General features: G+C 42.8%; 1 protein-coding gene across 1 annotated transcript in view; it reads left to right on the forward strand.

The window, feature by feature from the left end:
* Positions 1–315: 315 nt before the first annotated feature.
* The window catches only part of LOC143974499 (ectoderm-neural cortex protein 1-like), a 30,678-nt gene continuing 6,291 nt past the window's right edge, over positions 316–24,702 (forward strand). The window contains exons 1-3 of the mRNA XM_077475967.1: positions 316–403; positions 1,074–1,168; positions 18,341–20,158. Of these exons, the coding sequence (XP_077332093.1) occupies positions 18,384–20,150 (1,767 nt within the window). The 5' untranslated portion in view covers positions 316–403; positions 1,074–1,168; positions 18,341–18,383 and the 3' untranslated portion in view covers positions 20,151–20,158. The remainder of the gene's footprint in view (positions 404–1,073; positions 1,169–18,340; positions 20,159–24,702) is intronic.

A 24,702-nucleotide genomic window follows, 5' to 3' on the forward strand; every position in this document is an offset into this window, starting at 1 on the left:
AAGCGCTGTGCAAACTGTTGGCGCTATATAAAACCTGTATAATAATAATTTACTGCGATTTAGAAACAAAGGTAGAATTGTGGTAATTCTGCATGCAATTTCAAATCACCTAATGTGAATAGATTATGGTTGAAGAATGAATCTTTGTAGATTTCCTATTAGGATGAATATATAAGGGCTGTGAAATCCCCATCCATCACATAGCTTAGCTGTGAGCACGTGGTGTGTATAGCAGCAGGCGACAAGACCCTGTGGAAGCTATAGCAGTGCTGGGACTGAAAGCAGCTGCTTGGCCATTGGCTGGCGTCAGGTGGGCGGACTGGCATGTTATGAATAGTTAATAGGCTTTGTCCCAGCTGAGGCTTCAGTTGGAGGAAGAGAGGGATCTGAGCTGTCCTTGCTGGTAAATACTTTTACTCTATTAAGTTTTGAAGTAACTATGTATAAACTCATCGCTATTGCCTTTATTATACTATATCACAATGTTTTACTATTGCTTTAAAAATGTTTTGTCCATATATAGATTTTGCAGCATGGTCCACTCCATAAGGCGTGCAGGATCGTGAGCTTCTATGGGGGGGGGGGGGGGGGATTTACTAAAAATTGAGCAGCTGTGCATAATAACCAATCAGCTTCTAGCTTCTGCTTGCTCAACTAAGCTTTGAAAATAAAAGGGAGACGCTGATTGGTTGCTATGCACAGCCTTAGTAAATTCCTCTGTTTTTGTCCTTTTAAGATCATTAATAATTAAGGAATTTTATGCGAACAGGAAAAGTGCTTTAATACAGAAATATATGTTTGGTAGGGTGGTCTGCTTGCTATTATTTTTTTATCATTATAACCCGAGACATCCAAAACTGTAAGGATTTCATAAGCACAGGGTTGTATGAGGCTATGTATGCGCTGCTGGGCATTCTCGCTGTCACAGTAGAAGAAGAATGTGCGCACAGTCTCATTGATCGCACACAAAGAGAGCCTGAAATCACAATCCCAGGCTGCTGCTAGCTGCTGTGTGTGCTGCCACCTGCGCCGTAGCCTTTTGGTGACACTAACGATGACTTACTTTGTTGCAGATCCTTTGGACCCTCCAGCCACAGACTGGCTGTGCTGAAAGAAGATGGCCATAGAAATCTGACCCTTTTCTCGCATTACCAACACTGTGCGCAAGGTAAGTGAAACACATTCATTACATGACCATGCTAGTCCTCCTGGAAAGTGCAGGTGGCCAGCTGCTGGCAGCAAGTCAGGTGGCATAACCCACACTGGCATTTCAGAATTTTAAAAGAATTTCATCCAGATGTGTCCAGGCACATGGTGCGTAGAATAACGGAGGTGGGAGGGGGAGTTCATTGCAATCAAATGATGAGATCTATTAAAGGAGGGGTCGTCTTTTATCGCATTTAGATGTATACGATTTCAAGGTAACTCATGTTTTATGCTGGCCACACTGGTAGAGTCAGTACTCAGTACGTGTGATAATGGCAACATGTCATTTGAAAGTACCTAAAAATTCAATTTGCCCTTAACATTAGATTTTGGAATGAATGAATGGAATTTCCCAAACAAAAAAACACATATATTTTAATGGTTCTTGCACACAGGAGGCAAAAAGGCCCAATTGTTTTGGCTTTTTTTTGTTTTTTTGTTTAACTGATCAAAACTCAATCTATTGCTTTTAATTGTGTTTAATAAACAAACACTTTGCTTATATCTGTAGGAAAAAAAGACAAAAATCTGCATTAGGCTTCATTCACATGACTGTAAAAAAACGCACATACTGTACATGTTTTTGATTACAGATCTGAATGCAGCTGCATTGTTTTCAATGGAGCCATTCACATGCAAGTGCGTAAACATGAGCTGCTTGCAGATCCGTAACACAGAATCCAAAAATCGGTGTCTAAAGCCCCATACACACTATCAGATCTTCTGCTGATTTTTTCCTTTAGATTTACCAAAACCATATAATATGAGGTCAAACCTTAGGAGTTTCAATGTGTATGCAACCAGGAAGGCCCTTCTACTACATGGTTTTGGTAAATCTGAAGACAAAAATCAGCAGAAAATCTGATAGTGTGTATGGGGCTTAAGGCACACTTAAAAGTATAAATGCATGCATACGCATCTTTGTGCGTTTAAACGCATCTATACTCAAGTATTTTACTGATCATTATGCTGGAAATTTTCCCCTATTAAACACATGAATAATAACACCATTAACATTTTTACGGGCATGTGAATGAGGCCTTACTGGTCAGTATTTTATGCGCAAATATGTGTGTAAATCACACCTTGTCTAATTAGTAGATTACTGTATGAGTTTTTACGTATAATCGCACACGCTATATGGAACTTTCTGCCAGGAAGATCCGGCATTCATGCATCACCACTGTGCAAGAACCCTTAATGTATTTGTTTGAGAAAAATTTTCTATATTGCTTCTTCAAACTTTCCCATCATTACGGCCAAAAAAAAAAACGATTGTCGATTTGACTCCACTAACAATTCAAAAATTGAAAGAACTTTTCGAAAGCTATAAAACTAGTGTATGGCCAGCTTTAAGTTAACAGTTAACGTAAATGGATGAAAGGCTTTGAGTTATTGCAGAGCTTCAAGCCACATCCGCTTCCTCCAGGCTAATAGAAGCAGGGGGGGGGGATATGTCTAAACTTGCCCGACTGCTTTAACATAAGTAGCCTGTAATTACAGAGTCCCCCCCCCCCCCCTCCCACAGTCTCTGCCTGTAGCTGGGGCCGCTCCTGGGGGTGAAAGGGTTAACCCCGGGCCGCAGTGCTGTTTAATGTGCCGCCTGGTGTATAGCAGGAAATGACAATGACTGTTTTGTGTGTTTAGCTGCTGAGGAGTGTACATTGTGAGTCTCTAGAGACTGTTTATTAACTTCACATAGTTTAATAATTAATGAAGTTGGGACCTTTGTCCTACCACTAGGGCAGTTCAAAGCCAAGCCGCCACATTCATTGCAATAAACTAAAGAGATTTTCTCCTGGATGAAGAACTACACTTTAGCCTTTGTGATATGTTTGTCTAGGCACCCTCTTAAAATTGTTCTTGGCTTTAAAAACAATTTTTCTTTGTCAGTAGATATTCTTAATGCCTCCCAGCCTGATTGTTTTATTGCGTCTCTTTGTGCTGGGGGTGGGGGGGAATGTAACTAGGTTTTTTTGGCTGAACCATACACAATACAGTACTGATAGCAAACATTCCCCAAAGCTTTGATTGTGCCCTAAAACATCAAATATAAATTCGTTTTTATGCCTGCTATTGTGTTTTATTTTAGTTTATATCAGATAAAATGTACCTTGATTAAACAACGTGTACTTAAAATGCTAAAAAAAGGAGCAGAAGAATGTAATGTACACACACAATAAATGCTTTTACATTATATGCAAGATTTGTTTTCAAATAAATGTTTTTATATTATAGGCAAGATTCGTTTTCAAATAAATGTTTTATATTATATGCAAGATTCATTTTCAAACCATTAAAAACATCAATATTCACAAAAAATATGCACAAAAAATAACTTTTGATTTTATTTAGATACAGTATATGCAAATTACATTTCAGGTAAGCTATGTGAAATGGTTTTCACTGGAAATGCGCAATCAGTTTGATTGCTGAACGGTTTACTCTGTAAAGTCATGTTGTCCTTGCAGAGAATTAGCAATAGACATAATAATGTATTTAGTGCCCTGATAATATAGAAGTAAGCTGTCCAGAGTATAAACAGCTTATGCTATTCTGCAATTATTGCAGCTGTGCTAAAGTGAGAAAATGCACCCAGTTTAAAGACCTTCGGTTTGATTTGCTAAAATCGGAGAGTTTAAATTCTGGTGCAGTTCTGCATAGAAACCTATCAGCTTCTAACGTCAGATTGTCCAATTAAGCTTCGGCAAAAAAAAGAAACCGATTGGTTTCTATACAGAGCTGTGCTAGATTTTGCACACTCCAGGTTTAGTAAATAAACCCTTGTCTCTAGACCAGGGGTCTCAAAACTACGGCCCTCCAGTTGTTCAGGAACTTTAATAGCTATATTCTATAGCTTTCCAGTTGACCACCACTGCTTTATAGTATTGCCCTTCACAGCTCCCCCCCAGCAGCTACATAAAAGTTTATATAGGGGAGGAGGAGCTGTGGCAACCCGATAGTAATTAGTCACTCTCTGTAGAGAAGTGGCTTCGGACATGTCAGGACGACGAGCGCTGTGCTAGGAAAGTGACTCCCTTAAAGTAGAGAAATATTCAAAATGTGTTGTTTTTTTTTCATAAAAAAAACATTTATAGAAAAGAAAACACTGCAAGTAAATGTTTAAAATGCTTAATTTTTCAGGGCTTTTATCTGCAATTGTTAAAAGGGTCTCTTTAATCTTTATTCTATGTCATATTCGGCAGAAAAAAGCTCCTCGTACTATGTGCTGGGGGTTGGCTCTGCTTCCAGTTGGCTGTGCTGTATAACTTACTCTACGGGGGTTATTTACGAAAGGCAAATTCATTTTGCACTACAGGCATACCCCACTTTTAAGTACACAATGGGGTTTATTTACTAAATCTGGAAAGTGCAAAATCAGGCTCACTTCTGCATATAAACCAATGAGCTTCCAGGTTTTATTACCAAAGCTTAATTGAACAAGCTGGGGTTAGAAGCTGATTGGTTTCTATGCAGAAGTGAGCCTGATTTTGTGCTTTCCAGCTTTAGTAAATAAACCCCATTGTGTACTTAAAAGTGGGGTATGCCTGTACAAGTGCAACATGCACTTGAAATTGCACTGAAAGTGCACTTGGAAGTGCAGTCGCTGTGGATCTGAGGGGAACGTGCAAGGAAAATAAAAAACAGCATTTTAGCTTGCACATGATTGGATGATAAAATCAGCAGAGCTTCCCCTCATTTCAGATCTACAGCTCAGACTTACAACGACTGTACTTCCAAGTGCACTTGCAGTGCAGAGTGGATTTGCCTTTTTCGTAAATAACCCCCTATGTAATATGCCTGTGTGCAACAGAGTTGCACACAGAGTTGTTGATAGATTACATAAAGAGGGGAATGCTTCCTATAATAGCATCTTGGCAAATCAATCAGAGCATTTTCAGGCGGTTTTTTTTCAGGTGTTTTTTCAAGCGTTCTTTATTTGGACATTTTTGCTGTGGCCAATAGACACCTGTGTAAGGTCTCGAGTGATGCTAGAAAAGGGGAGGGGAGCTGCCATTTGAGCTGAAAATGTCTGAAAAAATGCCTGAAAGAACTGTCAGGCTGCATTTACACATGGGCGTTTTGAATCACGAGCCGCAATTCTGCCCATGATTTGAAAACACCTAGGTGTGAATGATAAATCACACAATGCACATTTCAGATGCCGTTCATTTGAATGGCACCTAAAAATGGGGTGCGGTTCTGCCACAATGGTCATGCGATAAATCACACTGCTATGGCGTAAAACTGCATCGCGTGCAGCTCTAGAGCTTCCTTTGGGCAACATGCTTCATGCGGTGTGGTTTGCCATGTTTGCAGCACGATTTATCACGGAAGAACCACACCCTGTTTTTAAGTGCCATGAATGGCATCCGAAATGTGCATTGTGCGATTTGTCATTCACACCTCGGAATTTTAAAATCACGGGCAGAATCGCACCTGTACTGCCTGTGATTCAAAATCCTCACTGTTCAGGTGTTTTCCATTGAAGTCTATGGGGGCAAAAATGCTCTAATCTGCGTGAAAAGTAGCTTGCGTACTTTTTAGAGCAACAGGCATTTTGATACAGGTGACAAAATCCTCAAATGTGAACAGGTACCATTTAAATGAATGGGATTTTGCTTTTTGAGTGTTTCTGAGTGTTAAGCCTTTGAGCTGAAAAACACTCAAGTGTGAACGGGGTCTCAGGTGAATTCATCGGTAAGTACCATGGTGCTGGATTCCTATGCGGCAGAAACAGACTCCTTTTCAGAGGACTGGGAAAAAAAATATACCAGCCTGACATAACATAAAGCTGGCCGTGCACTTCTATATATATATACAGTGGTGTGAAAAAGTGTTTGCCCCCTTCCTCATTTCCTGTTCCTTTGCATGTTTGTCACACTTAAGTGTTTCGGAACATCAAACCAATTTAAAACATAGTCAAGGACAACACAAGTAAACACAAAATGCAATTTGTAAATGAAGGTGTTTATTATTAAAGGTGAAAAAAAATCCAAACCATCATGGCCCTGTGTGAAAAAGTGATTGCCCCCCTTGTTAAAACATACTATAACTGTGGTTGTCCACACCTGAGTTCAATTTCTCTAGCCACACCCAGGCCTGATTATTGCCACACCTGTTCACAATCAAGGCATCACTTAAATAGGAGCTGCTTGACACAGTAAGGTCCACCAGAAGATCCTTAAAAGCTACACATCATGCCGAGACCCAAAGAAATTCAGGAACAATTGAGAAAGAAAGTAATTGAGATCTATCAGTCTGGAAAGGGTTATAAAGCCATTTCCAAAGCTTTGGGAATCCAGCGAACCACAGTGAGAGCCATTATCCACAAATGGCGAAGACATGGAACAGTGGTGAACCTTCCCAGGAGTGGCCGGCTGCCCAAAATTACCCCAAGAGCGCAGCGACGACTCATCCAAGAGGTCACAAAAGACCCCACAACAACGTCCAAGGAACTGCAGGCCTCACTTGCCTCAGTTAAGGTCAGCGTTCATGCCTCCACCATCAGGAAAAGACTGGGCAAAAATGGCCTGCATGGCAGAGTTCCAAGGAGAAAACCACTGCTGAGCAAAAAGAACATCAAAGCTCATCTCAATTTCTCCACAACACATCTTGATGATCCCCAAGACTTTTGGGACAACATTCTGTGGACCGATGAGACAAAAGTGGAACTCTTTGGAAGGTGTGTGTCCAAGTATATCTGGCGTAGAAGGAACACTGCATTTCATAAAAAGAACATTATACCAACAGTAAAATATGGTGGTGGTAGTGTGATGGTCTGGGGCTGTTTTGCTGCTTCAGGACCTGGAAGACTTGCCGTGATAAAAGGAACTATGAATTCTGCTGTCTACCAAGAGATCCTGAAGGAGAATGTCCAACCATCTGTTCGTGTACTCAAGCTGAAACGAACTTGGGTTCTGCAGCAGGACAATGATCCTAAACACACCAGCAAGTCCACCACCGAATGGCTGAAGAAAAACAAAATGAAGACTTTGGAGTGGCCTAACCAAAGTCCTGACCTGAATCCTATTGAGATGTTGTGGTATGACCTTAAAAAGGCCGTTCATGCTCGAAAACCCTCTAATGTAACTGAATTAGGACAATTCTGCAAAGATGAGTGGGGCAAAATTCCTCCAGGACGCTGTAAAAGCCTCATTTCACGTTATCGCAAATGCTTGGTTGCAGTTGTTGCTGCTAAGGGTGGCCCAACCAATTATTAGGTTTAGGGGGCAATCACTTTTTCACACAGGGCCATGATGGTTTGGATTTTTTTTCACCTTTAATAATAAACACCTTCATTTACAAATTGCATTTTGTGTTTACTTGTGTTGTCCTTGACTATTGTTTAAATTGGTTTGATGTTCCGAAACACTTAAGTGTGACAAACATGCAAAGGAACAGGAAATGAGGGAGGGGGCAAACACTTTTTCACACCACTGTATATATATATATATATATATAAGAGGGCCAGTATGGTGGCCCGTAATTATGGGAGGAGCCCGGAGGGTATATAATCAGACCACCCACAACGGTCTGTGTCGGTTCCAGTGCAAGGTACTGCACATCAAGGGGCTGACTCTTCTCAGCTCCCTCACGGTCGTCTATCTGTGTGTCCAATCGTAGGTGCACTTCGGCTTCTTCATTCGTGGTCTTCGTCGGCGGTTCCCGCTCATGGTCGCAGATAAGTAGTATCCGAATCTTTTCATATCATGTGCAAACTTGCGGCTTATCATGCTTACTATCCTGCACCCCTTTCGCAAAACCTACCTCTGAGTTGTTGACACTCATGTCCCGACGTTGTTCGGCACAGCCGAGTCGCTATCAGTTGTTCCTCGTTATCACTCACCATAGGCTTCACTAGTTATAAGATTCACTGTTCTCATCCTTTTTTGAGATAAACAGGTATTGTTTGTATGGGTTTCTGTGGCTGATTGAGGTGTAATTAAACCCACCTGATGTCTTACCTGCACTTGACTAGCCTGGGGGGATGGGTGGTTGATAGGTGTTTGGTTTCACAGTAAGGAATGGCATACACTCTACAACCAATTCGTATCAGATACTCCTTACTGCCAATTTATATCAGATTCATCTCATACATTTTTGAGCTGATTCGTGTCAAATGCATTGCAGAGGCTGACTCTGCCAACTCACTGCATGTCCACGTAGTTGTACCTTCGAGATCGGTCGTATATCTTCATCGATTGTCCCACGCTCGGACCGCTACACACTCGCTGTCGCAGGTAGGACTTTGTTGTTACCGCTCTTCTAAACTCCAATAGTTACCTTATCATGTTCGTTTTGCAAAGTCGCACTTACGCCACCGTAAGTCTATGTCATCTTTCATGTATTTCATCCTTTCTACCCAACGCGGGTTTACTCGAGCCGATCACTTCACGGTCGATGCGGTCAAATCCGACATTCAAGCCCCTTACTCACCTCGCATCTACGGCCGATTCGAAATCTAGTCGCAACTTCGCTTCTATGTTTCGGATGCTCAGCAATCACAAGCCCCTTCAACCGTCATCACCATTTAGTTGATTCGAACCCAGCCATATCATCGGCAATACGGTCAGATCTGTTATACGAGCCCCGTAGTCACCTCATATCTACGGCCGATTTGAAATCTAGTCGCAACTTCGCTTCTATGTTTCGGATCCTTGGCAGTCACAAGCCCCTTCAACCGCCATCACCATTTAGTCGATTCAAACCCAGCCATATCATCTGCAACACGGGCAGATCTGTCATACGAGCCCTGTAGTCACCTCGCATCTACGGCCGTTTCGAATCTAGTCGCAACTTCGCTTCTATGTTTCGGATCATTGACAATCACCAGCCCCTTCAACCACCATCACAATTCAATCAATCCGAACCCAGCCATATCCTCAGCGATACGGTCGGATCCCATATACGAGCCTCTCAGTCGCATCTACGGAGGATTCGAGTTTAGTCGCAGCGTCGGCGCAACGATTCCAGTCCTTGCCAAACGCAACTCTAACAACCAAGCCGAATCCTGTTGCATCACCGACTCATTTGAGTCGAATCTTTCGCAGACTATTCCATAGCTATAGCCCAGTTCAAACTAGTCACATCGACTGTACAACTTCAGCAGTACTTACATTTGACCTTCTCAGTCTATCCATACATGATCGTACACAATTCTCTCCACCAATTTGCTCAGTATTGCGCACGGTCATTCCTACATAATCACATTTCCTCTATAACCTTTCTTTCGCCTTTCAACAAAGCTGCGTTCTTGCAATCGCTGCAAGTCTTTCTGCATTTGGCTCAAAACTGCCAATCGTCTCCAGTAGCAACACTGCTGTTCACCTCATACCTACACACTTATAAATCCGCAAAACATTGCTTTCACCTTTCAAATCTCATCTCTAGTAGAAAAACGGCTGCTCTCCTCATTCCTACACACTTATAATTAAATTTATAGATTCAAATAAAGCTGCTTTCTTGCAAATCGCTGCAAGCATCTCTGCAATAGCTTAATACGGCCACTCATCGTCTCCAGTAGCAACACAGCTGTTCACCTCATTCATTCATTCATTCATTCTCACCTCATAATTCAATTTATAATTCAAATAAGGCCGCTTCCTTGCAATCGCTGCAAGCATTTCAGCGAATGGCTCAAACTGCCACTCATCGTCTCCAGTAGCAACATGGCTGCTCATCGTTTTCTCTGTCGCTTTCCCCTTTTAGGCCAGTTAGAACACCAGTTAGTCCACCCTGCACCAGGTTTGGACAGTATCTCCCAAAAAAAAACAAAAAAACAAAAAAAAAAAAACAAAAAAAAACAAACAAAAAAAAAACAAACAAAAACCCATTGTCGAGGGCTTGCATCTTCACCAGGGGGCCAGCTTTGCCCCAAACAGCTCTTTGCAATCCCCATCGTCAAAACGAAATTCTCATGTCACCTTACTACAGGCTCCCGGTCAACTCAGTTCTCGACCACCAACCAGTCGACTTCACAACTAGGGCATAAAGTCAGGTGTGTAGTTCAATGGGATTCCCCCTTTCTCTTAAACACTCTTTCACTACATATTTTTACTTCACATACAGAATTTGACCTGCTCCTGAGGCGTTAGCAACTGTCACATACTTCTGTGCACTTCACTCTGTTTTCGAAGCACAAGCCTTCAATACGCAGACAAGGTCGCCTAATCTCCATACTTGCTGGCAGTGCAAGCATTAGTAGACCGAACCCACGTCAATTAACTACAGATCGCAACATTCCTACTTAGTATACCAGACTTCAGCTACCCACCCCAGTCCGCCATGGGGCGCTCTGGTTCATTAGTCTGTGCCGAGCACAGACTGACACCCGAGCTATCGGTTACCTAGCCAGTCACCTCCTGGCTCACCTCGGTTGTTACGCATTCTTTTGAGTTTTCTAAAGTCACACTCAACAGCGCTCGAGCGCAAACCAACTGTCACTATGGCTGTCGTTCCTTGTCCTATTCTTCTTGTTTCCTTCCGCCTTTCATCTTATCTACCCAACGCAACTATCCCCTCCTACCTTTGCAACTTACCTCAAACATACCCCCCCTTGCTTTTAGTTGATGCTATGTCGCAGGCAGACAGTGAGGACTTTGCCTCAGCCCTGCCATCACCCTTTACGGGCTCAGCAAGCGGCGGTTTAGTCTCACAAGAGCTTGGACCAATAAAAAACAAATAAACAAAACAAAAAACAAAAAAACAAAAAAAAAAAATAAAAAAAAATATAAACTCATAACAGAACGGTGTCACGGGAGTAAATCCTACCCTGCTGCAGCCAGGAAACCAAGCCTTTAGGCTACTGTTTCCACCACCAGTGGCAGCCCTTCCAGGCACCACTTCAGTCTATCTTCTTTGCGACTACTCAGCTGCACTCCTGGGTAACCACACTGTCAGCAGCAGTCCCTGAAGTCCAAGCAGAGTGACAGCCCTGGAGGTACGCCCAGCCATGCCCCTACCAGCTCCAGTCACCACCGTCATTCCCGTACCTTCACTTACAGATGCACCATTGTCTTCCCTGCACACCTTGTCCTAGCAGGGCATCTAGGAGGACATCTTGGATGACAACGACGTTAACTTAGCATCCCTCCTCATAGCAGTACACAACTTGGCCTAGAACAAATCATATTCGCAGGGAGATGTCTCCGTCATCCTGAAGACCAGAGACCCTTTACTTAATCGCAAGCTCACTGTCACAGAGTTTGTGCGGGCCTTGGGGACAGTCAGAGACATGCTAGGCAGAGCAACCCCAACAGGAGGGTAGAATTGGACCCGTATCTGCACGCAGCAGGTCACAAGTACGCAGGGTGCCCATCCTTTGACTATCACTGCTCATTTTCAGCCAAGGCAGCAGCCAGACTCAAGGGGATCTTTTACCTCCCATCTTTTAGTGTTTCTCTTCCAGGCAAAGACCCTGACTAAATCCTTAAATTAAGATGTGCCAGCTATAGCAGATCTGCCCATGAGAGTCGAATTTCTCACAAATTGGAATGGCATGCCAATGTGTATTCCCTCAGCATCTCTCTCTTCATCTCAGGTAGTCATGGTCACCGCAGCCTCCACAGGTCCTCGCCTCAATTTTGGTCAAATTGGGTTTATAGGGCCATGGCCGTCAGAAATCCTCTTGATTCCTGGGTTCAGTTAGTCCTCCTCTTTGTTCGACCTCTACCCCATTGTCGCAGCAGCTCAAGTCTGGTGCAACAACTGGGCAGGACAAACAGTGACGTTCGCCACAGACAACCAAGCCAATAAACCAATAAAGGAGGTCCTAGTAGCCTGCCATCGTGGCCTTCCTGTGCAGGCTGGTGCCACTATCCCCACAGCACCAATCTAACGTCCTATGCGTCCACATCCCAGACAAATGCAATAATCTGGCCGACGCACTACCCGTTAACTTTGCTTCGTTATTTTTTGCAGGAACCTGGAACCGACCCGACCATGTCTCTTATCCCACACTGGTCGTAGCTAACCTCGGATTCAAACAACACTTTCACGACGCTACCTGCCTTATTAATCTTTCACTATCTCACAACACCCTGAAGGCCTACCGGGCAGCCTAGAGGTTCTATGTCAGGTTACTAGCCTCAAACCCCAGAGCAATACCAAGAGTTCTCCATCACATCCCGGTCTTCATATTATGCCACCGCACACAGTTGGCATTGTCACACAATACCTTAGATCCCACTCAGCTGACATCCAGTATTTTATCCCCTTATGAGATCCTAACAAACCGTCTTGTTCGCCGCCCATACGGTCAAGACCATGTTGTGTGGTATTCACAGGCAATGACCCCAAATCAGTATCAAACGGCTACCCGTAACCAGCGCCATATTCCGAGACATGTCTTTCATCCTGTCACATTCCCCTTTTGGCTAAATGCAGCCTGGTCCTTCAAGCAGCCATCTACCTGGCTTTCTACAGCTTCTTACGCCCCAGTGAATACTGTCACCATCCCAGTTGTAAAGTGTTACATAGACACCACCTCACACGCCATCAGACTTCATCTTGCTCCTCAGCGTGTCCAAAACACAATAGTCCGGTCCAGGGGTTGACCTAAAACCTTTCCAAACTCTCAAAGCCTGGTGCCCCGTGTCCATCCTAGATCAATTTTTGGCCCATCTGTTTGATCCCTCGCAGGACAGCCCATTACTACCGTTCTCGATTAGTACCCCAGGCAGCAACTAGTTCATTAGTCACGTCAGGTTCCTTTTGAGCACATTAGGCCAGGACCTTGGTCATTTTCTTGGACATTCTTTCGCATTGGAGCAGCATCAGCAGCCTCACGAAACGGGGTCCCAGTCCACGCGATCAAAGATGGGCAGGCGGGAATCCACCTGCTTTACTCGATACATCTCCAATCCACAAGTGGAAATGTCCTGAGCCTTCAGAAACTTTGCCCCGTAGTGTCTTGCTGTACATAAATTAATAATTACCTCCCTACACCAAATCTTTTGCGGCCTTCTCTTGGCATATCGCCCAGCAGAGCAGGGCTCACCGCCCAGCTCACCAGGGCTTACCTTACAGCAGACCAAGGGCACAATTCAGGTCTATTTTATGTTGTTAGTCTTGTGACGTGTTTATGTGTTCTTTCATATCTCTTACAGCGGAGGGCTCCAACCATAAATAAGAGGGCCAGTATGGTGGCCCGTAATTATGGGAGGAGCCCGGAGGGTATATAATCAGACCACCCACAACGGTCTGTGTCGGTTCCAGTGCAAGGTACCCACCCACCCATTTCCCTTCTTAGAGTACTTCACTTAAAACACGTTTCTCTACAGAAACATCCATTTACTTTCTTAAGGTATGCGGCCTTCTCTTGGCATATCGCCCAGCAGAGCAGGGCTCACCGCCCAGCTCACCAGGGCTTACCTTACAGCAGACCAAGGGCACAATTCAGGTCTATTTTATGTTGTTAGTCTTGTGACGTGTTTATGTGTTCTTTCATATCTCTTACAGCGGAGGGCTCCAACCATAAATATATATATATATATTTTTTTTTTTTTTTCTGAATGAAAGAAATCTAACAAATTATTCTATCCACACTACGGGTGGATGAATCACCCCTATTGGCTATTGTCCTCTTCATCTGATTGGATGCAGGCTCTGTTCAGGTGTCCGTTTTCCACCTGGCTCCTTCAATACTTTGAAGGGATTAGCGGTGCCAACAGGACCACCCACTGGTTGAAGTTCGAAGAGTTCATCAGGAACTGGCTGGAATTTGCTCAACATTTTACCAGCTTTAGTATGCCTGTGATTTGCTCTACCCCATCATGGGCATGTGAAAAGATTGATTAGCTCAGTACATTTATATGTGGTGTTTAATGATGAGTGACTTGATTCATAAATCAGGGGAAATTCACATTAGTCCAAGTATTTATTCAAGCTGTGCAGCATTATACAATTCATGAGACATGGTTGCCTGGATTCCCGAATAGTTTAATTCTATTCAGTAGAAACAGATCTTCAAACAGACTTCAATCCAGATATTTACAGATTGCGGACTCTCCTAATTCATTATTTGTTAGTAGTGTTTTCTGAAATTGTTCTCTCACAAGCCGATAAGAGTGGAGAAAATCCATTCATACATATGCTGGTGCAGAAACAGCCATTTGGCATCCTTGCTGGTTGACAGACTTCATACAAATACTGAGCTCCAATTAACAAAAAAGAGAATTGTATTGCAAACACAGAGACTTGGGTCCATAGTTTCTTTGGTCAAGGACTTGTCGGCAGATGCAGTCTGCTTTCTCTCCTGCCGGTGGCGCAGTTCCACAGTGGCCCTGAAGTTGGAGAGGAAGTCAAGAGGAACATGGTTCCTTTATGGTTTCCTGGGTTAGCAGGGAAGCGATCAATTGCATGCTGCAGCCCCATGTGACTAGAGCAGCCATCTTGAGTCAGGCAGAACCTGAATCTGAGGCCCTGGTTTCCAGGCTTGATGTACAATTTGCAAGTGGGCAAAGCAGGGAAAAGTAGCCCATATTTTAGGGGAAGTACTAGCATTAGCCCTTGTACACACGGTCGGAAATTCCGACCACAAAATCCATCGGATTTTAACCACTTCCTGCCCAGGCCAATTCTGACATTTCTCTCCTACATGTAAAATTCCTAATTTTTTTGCTAGAAAATTACATAGAACCCCCAAAAATTATATATGTTTTTTTAGCAAAGACCCTAGAGAATACAATGGCGGTCATTGCAACTTTTTATCTCGCACGGTATTTGCGCAGCAATTTTTCGAACGCGTTTTTTTCAGAAAAAAAAACAGTTTCATGCTAAAAAAAAAACAAATCAGTAAAGTTAGCCCAATTTTTTTGCATAATGTGAAAGAGGAGGATACGCCGAGTAAATAGATACCCAACATGTCACGCTTCAAAATTGCACGCGCTCGTGGAATGGCGCCAAACTTTGGTATTTAAAAATCCCTATAGGCGACGCTTTAAAAATTTTTACTGGTTACATGTTTTGGGTTACAGAGGAGGTCTAGGGCTAGAATTATTGCTCTCGCTCCAACGTTCGCGGCGATACCTCACATGTGTGGTTTGAACACCGTTTTCATATGTGGGCGGGACTTACGTATGCGTTCGCTTCTGTGTGCGAGCTCACGGGGACAGGGGCGCTTAAAAAAAAATTTTTTTCTTTTTTATTGTTAATTTTATTTTTATTTTTTTAGTTTTACACTTAAAAAAAAAAAAAAAAAAATTGATGACTTTTATTCCTATTACAAGGAATGTAAACATCCCTTGTAATAGGAATATGGCACGATCGGACCTATTTACAGTGAAATATGGGGTCAATAAGACCCCATATCTCACCTCTAGGCTGGGCAGAATAAAAACAAAAACAAAAAAAAAACGATCCTGGCTTCCTAGCCAGATTGGCGCCGTTAATTTGAATAACGAGGCCGGGCGTGACGTCATAACATCGCGCCCGGCCTCCGAACGATCATAGAGACTCCGGGGACAATCTAGTCCACCGGAAATCTCTATGATCACATCCTGGGGCCGGCGGATCCTGTGACCGACTCACCGATGGAAACGGTGAGTCGGTAGAAGCACCAGAGGTCGGCGGGAGGGGGGGGGCGTCCCCTCCCGCCGCCCGTAAGAACGATCAAGCGGCGGAACAGCCGCTATGATCATTCTTATGGTGTAGGCAATCGCCGGCTGAAAACGGCAATATCTAAATGATGTCTGTGGACTCAGGCATCATTTAGATATAACCACCGAAACCCCAGGCCGTCAATAGACGTACTGCGGTTTTGAAGTGGTTAACCGAAACTGGTGTTGTATACAAACGGTCGGACAAAGTTGTCGGAAAATCCGATCTTTCAGAATGTGATGACGTTCGTTCGTTCCGACGGGACCACGTTCAGCCTAGTAGCCAATAGCTTTGCTCTCGTACTTTGATCTGAGCATACATGGCACTTTGTCCGATCGGAATTCTCTACAAATGATTGGACAAAGTCCGATCGGATCATGTTGTCGGAAAATTTTATATCCAGCTCTCAAACATTGTTGGTCGGACATTGCGACGGAAAAAGTCAGATGGAGCCCACACACGGTCGGATTATCCAACAACACAGTCCGATCAGACATTTTCCGTCGGAATGTCCGACCGTGTGTACAAGGGCTTGGAACTTCCTGACGAGGAGGGAAAGCGTAGGGTTGCATCTCTCACCAAATTTGTTTATTATTTTTAAATATAACAAAGATTGACAAATTGGTACAATGTTCAAATAGCAATAAAGCTAAACATCAATTTATAAATAGGATGAGTACAAGTGTCAAAATTTAACTAGTAGAGCAACGCATAAGCCAATAAAGTATTACATCAAAAGCATTTGAAAATTCCATCAGAAGAAAAAAGTAAGCTAGTGACTATTGGTTCATTTTGCAAGAGCAGTAATAAGGAGATCAAGCTAATAGGTATATGTTAAAAACAGAAGAGATAATGTGTATATAAGTACCACACAATATTAAAACAAAGGTAGAAAACAAAAAATAGGAGTAGATAGAGACAAGGGGGTAACAAAAATGGGGGGGAATGGAGGGGGGGGGGGCAGGGGGGTTGTAGGGTTGCATCTCTTCTGGACGCCTTCCTGATTAGGCATTAGACAACAAGGCCGCATTCCGTCCCTCTCAACAGATGCTGTTAGTCTGGCTGGAGGCTGCTTCTTTCACGTTGTTGGAAAATGGCCTTCCCATGGGTTTGTTGCAAACTGTTGCTGCATTACTTCAATACAAGTCTTTTATTTTGCACTTGACTGTGTGAATTATTGCCTCTGCACCATGCTGCACCCACCTACACACTAGCCCACCTCCTCTAATCCTCAGTCATTATTATTGACCCTCAAATACGATGAACAGCCAACTTGAAGGTATAGGCGGTGAATAGAGAAGGGTTAGTAATGTATTTGTATTATAGAGTACCTTGGGTTTTGGGGATCCCTTGGTGCTTTAATAATAATCCTAAAGCCTAGTATACACTAGTAATTTTTTTTAAGGGCTGAACAGAAAAAAATAATAATAGAAAAGACAGCTCAGGAGGAACCACTGTACGAACTCTCCCATGTTAGTATAGCGATATTCCCTGCTGTTCTGTTGTGTTCTGACAGGGGTGTGGCCCCCCACTGGAACACTCTGGAGTGGGAGCCAATGGGCAGAACTTTTTCGGTCTTGTGCCTTCGACAGAAGCAGGCTGTAAGACCGACTGCAGCACACAGGGGCCAAATGTTGGTCAGTTTCTATTGAACTGGCCAATGCCGCCTGACATTCTTTTTCATGAACCTGGGGTGATCTTAGAAGCTAAGGTCATCCTAAAGGTTTGTACTGTACCGAATGTGTCACTGACTAGGTCAAGCACACAGGGTGTGATTTTAGACTTTAGACTTTACTGACTGTATGCTCTACCCAGATTAGTGACTCACTAGGTAATAAAGCCAGGATTAGGATGATAGCCCCAGGGCCTCCACCTTGTTAAATTAACTCAGCAGTGGCAACTCTCATATTCATATCCTCAAAAGTTCACATTAAAATGCAAAATACTGTGTTATTAGTCAAGGCCTTGTTTTTTTCCCTGGCAGTTGGCGAGTTAATGAAATTGCTGAGTGACTGTTTACTTGTCTGTCTTTGTATCACCTGCATTTCCTGGCGGTGATGAATGACACATTTTGCATGCAATGTAATGAAAAGAACAAGTATGTTTATTGTTTAACATGAACTGTTACATAATTGCATTAGGAAAATAAATTCAATAAAGAGATATTAAAGCAAGCACATAGCTAAAATTACCATTTCTTTTATGAAAGTTACTAATATTGCTCACATAAATGTTTTTATAACTAGTCATATAGTTAGAGATTTATATATATATGGTATGAAGCTATTGTTTTCCCTTACCGCAATGTTTAGCTTATAAAGGTTGGCAAAAGTATCCTGGCCAATGGGAACTGTTTGTGCCAACAAATCCAATCCAATTCTTAATTGCCCCAATTCCCTTTGTGAGCTAAACCAAATCTTGGAAAAAGAACAGCTAATATCAACTGATATGTTTTTATTGGGAGTGTTTTGCTTAACATATACATTATTCATAGCCTTAATCTAATTGAAATTCATTTTTTTTTGTCTTCCAGATTTAACTTCTTAAAAATTATCAAATAACAAAAGAAAAAAAAAATGTCTGTTAGCAATCACGAGAACCGTAAATCCCGTTCCAGCACAGGGTCCATGAACATCCATCTTTTCCACAAACCTGGCCATGCTGACAGCCTTCTAACACAGCTGAACCTCCTTCGCAAACGGTGCCTTTTCACAGATGTAGTCTTGCTGGCGGGGACCAAAGGCTTCCCTTGCCATCGGGCTGTACTAGCTTCCAGTAGCCGTTACTTTGAGGCAATGTTCAGCGGTGGTCTAAAAGAAAGCCAAGATAGAGAAGTCAACTTCCACGATGCGCTACATCCAGAGGTGCTGGAGTTGCTTCTGGATTATGCATACTCTGCAAGGATTATCCTCAATGAAGAGAACGCAGAGTCATTGCTTGAAGCTGGAGACATGCTACAATTCCATGATATTAGAGATGCGGCTGCAGAGTTCCTAGAGAAGAATCTACACGTAGGCAACTGCTTGAACATGATGTTAATATCTGATGCACATTGCTGTGAAAGGTTGGTCGAATTATCCTGGCGAATGTGTCTATCCAATTTTGTGGAGTTGTCAAAAACAGAAGACTTCTTCAGGTTACCAAAGCTAAAGCTGATGGAACTCGTCCTTAGTGAGGAACTGGAGGTGGAAGATGAAAGTTTAGTGTATGAAGCTGTGATGGGTTGGATAAAGTATGATTTGTGCCTCCGTTTTGATGATCTACCAGACCTACTGCGCTGTGTTAGGTTAGCTCTTCTTCCAGAGCAGTATTTGCGAAGTCTAGCCACAGACAGCTTAGTGGGTCAAAATAAGGTGGCAAAAGCAATTGTTGAAGAAGCAACGCAGTGCAGGAACAAGATTCTGCAGAATGATGGCTTAGTCACTGGGTTTTGTGCTCGCCCTCGAAAAGTCAGCCAGGCCCTGTTGCTGTTAGGTGGACAAACCTTTATGTGTGATAAAATCTATGTGATGGACCCAAAGACCACCGAAATAATACCTAAAACTGACATTCCCAGTCCACGTAAAGAATGTAGTGCATGTGCAATTGGATGCAAGGTTTATGTTACCGGAGGAAAAGGGGCAGAAAACGGTGCATCGAAGGATGTCTGGGTGTATGATACATTACATGATGAATGGTCTAAGGCAGGACCTATGCTTGTTGCTAGGTTTGGACATGGATCAGCAGAACTAGATAACTGCTTGTATGTGGTTGGAGGACACACTGCAATCACAGGAGCTTTTCCAGCATCCCCTTCAGTCTCCCTAAAGCAAGTGGAACACTATGATCCCCATGTTGACAAATGGAGCTTAGTAGCTCCTCTTCGAGAAGGTGTCAGCAATGCTGCAGTTGTAGGAGCAAAGATGAAACTTTTTGTTTTTGGAGGTACCAGCGTCAACCGTGAAAAACTCCCCAAGGTTCAATGTTTTGATCCGCTTGAAAACAGATGGACAGTACCTGCTACCTGCCCCCAACCCTGGCGGTACACTGGAGCTGCTGTGTTAGGAAATCATGTCATTGTTGTGGGAGGCGACACAGAGTTCTCTGCAAGTTCAGCCTACCGTTTTAACAGTGAGACTTATCAGTGGTGCAGATTTGGAGACGTTTCTTCAAAGAGGATTAGCTGCCGTGCAGTTGCCTCTGGCAATAGACTCTATGTAGTGGGTGGGTACTCTGGATCCCAAAGGGGAAAGACTTTGGACTGTTATGACCCTTCGAGCGATACATGGAGTAGTGTGACCACAGTGCCCTATTCTCTGATCCCAACAGCCTTTGTCAGTACATGGAAATATCTCTCTGCTTGAACCAGAAGGTAAATTCTCATTTATAGCATATAACTTTAACCAAGGTACTAAATACATGTAAGGAGACATCAGACAGAACTACCCTAGAAATGTATGCAAATAAGCCTCTTCTAAAGGAGAAGGGATTTGGGGTAATTGCTATTAAACAGCATCTTTCAGATATGGGGAGGACTCAGTCTCCTTTGTCCAGTGTGACAGTGCTGGTACTGGTGTTTGGCTGCTCAGGCACCCAGCTCTGTCACATAGAGATAAGGAGATAGTCCTCAACCTTTTGAAAGCCCACAAGAGTCACAGCCAGCTTATGCAGGGCTTCATCCCTTTATTCCCTGATCTGAACAGAGCAGTGTAGAAGTAAAGGAACAAACAACTGGTGGGGTTGCCATTAAAGCAAAGTGTGTATTTGGGTGTTCTGAGTCATAAAAACAAGCATAATGTTTGCAAGGCCTACTAGTTGGGTCATTCGTTTACAGACCATCCATCTAATGTGGCCATTATCCCACTTATTAGATGTTTTGGGAAATCTTATTTGTATTAAAAACCTAATAGTACTACTGCTATGAAAAAAGTTGACACCCAACTGCTTTTTTTTTTTTCACTTCCTGTCCTAAAGTCAAAACAGGAAGTGAGAAGCAATCCTTTCAGAGCAAGGGAATCCCAGGTTGTCACCAGGGTCACAAGAATTATTTTCACCATTGGAATATTTTTCCCCTTTTTACTGTTCTGGTGACAACCTAAAATTAGGGATTTTATTTTGCTTTCACTCACCTTCACTCTCGGTGATAATGGTACACAGGACAAACAGACACACAGACAGTGATAAAAACGTGACGTGTTTTAATCGCTCCCCAGTCTACCCAGAACTAACACACAGAAAAAACTTGCCTCTAGTTACACTTTCAGTCCACATGAAAAATACCACCATGAGAATGTTAATTAACCTTGCAGCAGCACTAAGAATGAGCAATTGTGTGTTCCTAGTTTTCAGACCTGATGTCAAACTGAAAAATTCGTGATAGATTTATTGTCAAATTAAATGACACATCCTGAGGCTGCAAAACTTGCTCTGAGCATCTAAGCTCCAAAAATTCTGGTTATGAAAGGGTTATGGTGAAATCATAGTCTAGTAATTTTGCAATGTCCTTATCTAGCCCCAGTAAGACCAGGACGCATTCATTTTATGTTGAAGGAAGATGGGTTGTGTGATTGATTGATGGGATTGGTCCTTGACATATATGATTGATTGTATCTGAAGCATCTTCTATGAAGCTAGTGGTTGAAATTTATTTTGTTTTATAAATGCTAACTTCTGTAGCTTTAATTTTTATATCTTCTAGCACACTGGCTAATTCCTTTTATTCTCAATGATGTTTGCAGATGGGTGTCTCACTTTGTATCTTCTGTCTTTTGCATCTTTTTGTAACTGTCAATGCACTTCCCACCTAGGGGTATTATTGGTAACAATTAATAAGTTCGTTTTTGCTTGCTCTGAATCACAGATCTGAAAAGACTGGTGTGTGTGTGTGGTTGTATTGTTTCATCAGTGCCTTTAGCCCTGGTTCACAGTAGAACATAGTGCGATCTGTGTGTGTTAGCCACGCCGTGTTCAAAATGTGCTGCCCTTGTGATCTGTACCAGGTGTCAATGCAATGTTAATGACACCACAAGCGCAGGTTGCAAACACAGTGCGTTGACCTGCACTAGATTGCATGGTACAAAAGTACCATGCAATCGGATTTCAGTGCATTTCCAAAAGTAGTGCATGCACTACGTTGGTGCGCTATGGTGCGATTTAAGCCCCTTCAGAATGAACGGTCTCAAATTGCACAGCACTAATGGCACGTACACACGACTGGTTTTCCCATCGGAATAAACTCCAAAGGTTTTTCCGACAGAGTTCCGCTGAAACTGTCGTGCATACACACGATCACACCAAAGTCCGATCGTTAAGAACGTGGTGACGTACAGCATGTACAAAGGGACTAGAAAAAGGAAGTTCAATAGCCAGTAGCCAATAGCTTCCGTCTCGTACTTGCTTCAGAGCATGCGTAGTTTTTGGTACGTCGGAACAGCATACAGACGAGCAGTTTTCCCGATAGGAATTGGTTCCGTCGGAAATATTTAAAACATGTTCTATTTCTAGGTCCATCAGAATTTTCGTAACAAAAAAGTCCAATGAGGCATACACACAATCGGAATATACAATGAAAAGCTTCCGTCTGACTTTTTCTGTCGGACATTCCGCCCGTGTGTACCTGGCATGAGTCACATGTGAATTGCACACTGTATTCTTGTGCGATTCATAGGTGATTCATAGTTTGAACCTAGCCTTAAAGAGGAAGTAAACCCTGATGGGTTTACTTCCTCTTTCATTCCCTGCAAAGGCAAAGCATTGCCAGCAACAGGGATGTGTGTATATACAGTATGTGTGGTCAGTGGGAAAGGTGACTTCATTAGTATACCAGTTTACAGGATAGCATGGGGAATCTCGGAAGCCTGGGGGAATCACCTAGATGCTATATAATCATTAGAGTGCAGCAGATTGTATGTGAGATTTGTGTGTGTGTGTGTGTGTGTGTGTGAGTCTCCCTCTCTCTCTATTGGTGGCTGGTGTTCAGAGATTGTGAGCAAACTGGTGGCACTCCAGCTGTTGTGAAACTACAAGTCCCATGAGGTATTGCAAGGCTGACAGTTACAAGCATGACTCCCACAGGCAGAGGCATGATGGGACTTGTAGTTTTGCAACAGCCGGAGGGCCACCAGTTTGAGACACCTGGATGTCTATATGTTTTTTTGCCTGGTTTATATAACCTACAATTGTCAGTGACATTGGGAGCAGTGTGTGGTCTGGGAAGTCTGTGTGCCAATCTGAGCATAGAGTGTAATGAGAAAAAGTGCCTCACAAGCCTGGAATTTCTAGCAGTGGCACCTTGGACAACAGTGTGTGCGTGTTGTTTATGGCTGCTACTTGTATCTAAATTAGGGAACGTTGGGGTTCTGGTGATGGATCGACCAGCCTGCTTTGATGGTGATACCTTGTACATCATCCAGCCCCCTTTGTCCCTGTACCCTCAGGACCCAAATCTGTGACAATGTCCTTAGCAAAAGGCTTGTTATTGGTAGATAAAATAGCATGCATTCCCAACCCACAGAGAAAGGCACTGCACTGTAGCTATTCTTAAGGGTAACCCCAGGCATTAGCAAATGTGGCGTCTTTTTTGCACATGCCAAAACTAATAGTGCCGCAGCACCATGTGCACAGTGCAGCGCAATTTTTTAAAAAAAGGGTCGGAGACTTTTTTCTCCTTGTTTCTGCGGGTAGGGCGGTCCGTTGAAATGAATAGGCTGCCCTACCCACAGAACGCAGCCTCACAGGACTGTCCATAGCCTAATGCCCAGTACACACGGTCGGACTTTCCGACGGAAAACATGCGATCGGATCGTGTTGTCGGAAAATCCGATCATGCGTGGGCTCCATCTGACTTTTTCCGTCTGAATTTCCGACACCAGTTTGAGAGCAGGATCTAAAATTTTCCGACAACAAAATCCGATCACTTAAATTTCGATCGTGTGTAGACAATTCCGACGGACAAAGTGGTACGCATGCTCAGAATAAATTACGAGATGAAAGCTATTGGCTACCGGCCCGTTTTATAGTCCCGTCGTATGTGTTGTACATCACTGCGTTCAGAACAATCGGATTTTCTGACAACTTTATGTGTGTATGCAAGACAAGTCGCACCGCGTGTATGGGGCATAACAGTGACTTGGTCTATTGGCTTTTCCAGAATGGGACTCCTTTTTAAAAAAAAAACAATCCACTATGAATATGGCATGTTATTCAAGGTTCAGTTTGATTTGTTTTTACCTAGTTATCCAAAATCATGAATCAGAGATATCTGGAAATATTTCCAAAAAGCTATCATTCTGTAACCAATGAGACCAAATAGTGTTTTTTTTTTTTTTACAGCTGTGTTTTTTTGGGACAAATACCTTTTGAAAAAAAAAAAAGTATTCACTGTAAAAATAATATATCTGTGTCAGTGAAGGGATTATTATGTTGTATTGTGTGTCTCGCTTTAAGGCAAATGACAGACTTGAAAGGTGCTAGCAAATTTCAGCTGATCATTTTTCAGGGCATGTGAAATATTTGAGCTCTTGTAACAACACGTGAAATGCCTTAAGGCTGTGGTATGTTTAGACATCAAAGTTCAAAGAAAATCACAGTTCCCTTTTTACATTGTGGACTGATGGTATACAAATTAGGGGAAAACATGTGTGTGTACGTGTGCTGGAAAATATTCCCCAAAAAAGAAGAAAAGGTTCAGATTTTTTCAGGTTTGTGCTGAAGGCAATTTTGGCCTGGTTGTTAACATTTGCCCGTTTTTTTTTTTTTCACATCCTATTTTTTTTTACCCCAAATCAGTTCTCAAAGTGGATGTAAACCCGATTTTTTCTTTTTTTTGATGTCATAATGTAGAGTATAAGATTTCCTATCATTTGAGCCCAGTCTTGCCACCAAGAGTTATTCCATCTCTGAGCAATCCTCTTTTAT

The sequence above is a fragment of the Lithobates pipiens genome, unplaced genomic scaffold, assembly GCF_037356315.1.
Source record: "Lithobates pipiens isolate NorthernLeopardFrog02 unplaced genomic scaffold, aLitPip1_a1.2 Scaffold_13, whole genome shotgun sequence".
NCBI classification, from domain to species: domain Eukaryota; kingdom Metazoa; phylum Chordata; class Amphibia; order Anura; family Ranidae; genus Lithobates; species Lithobates pipiens.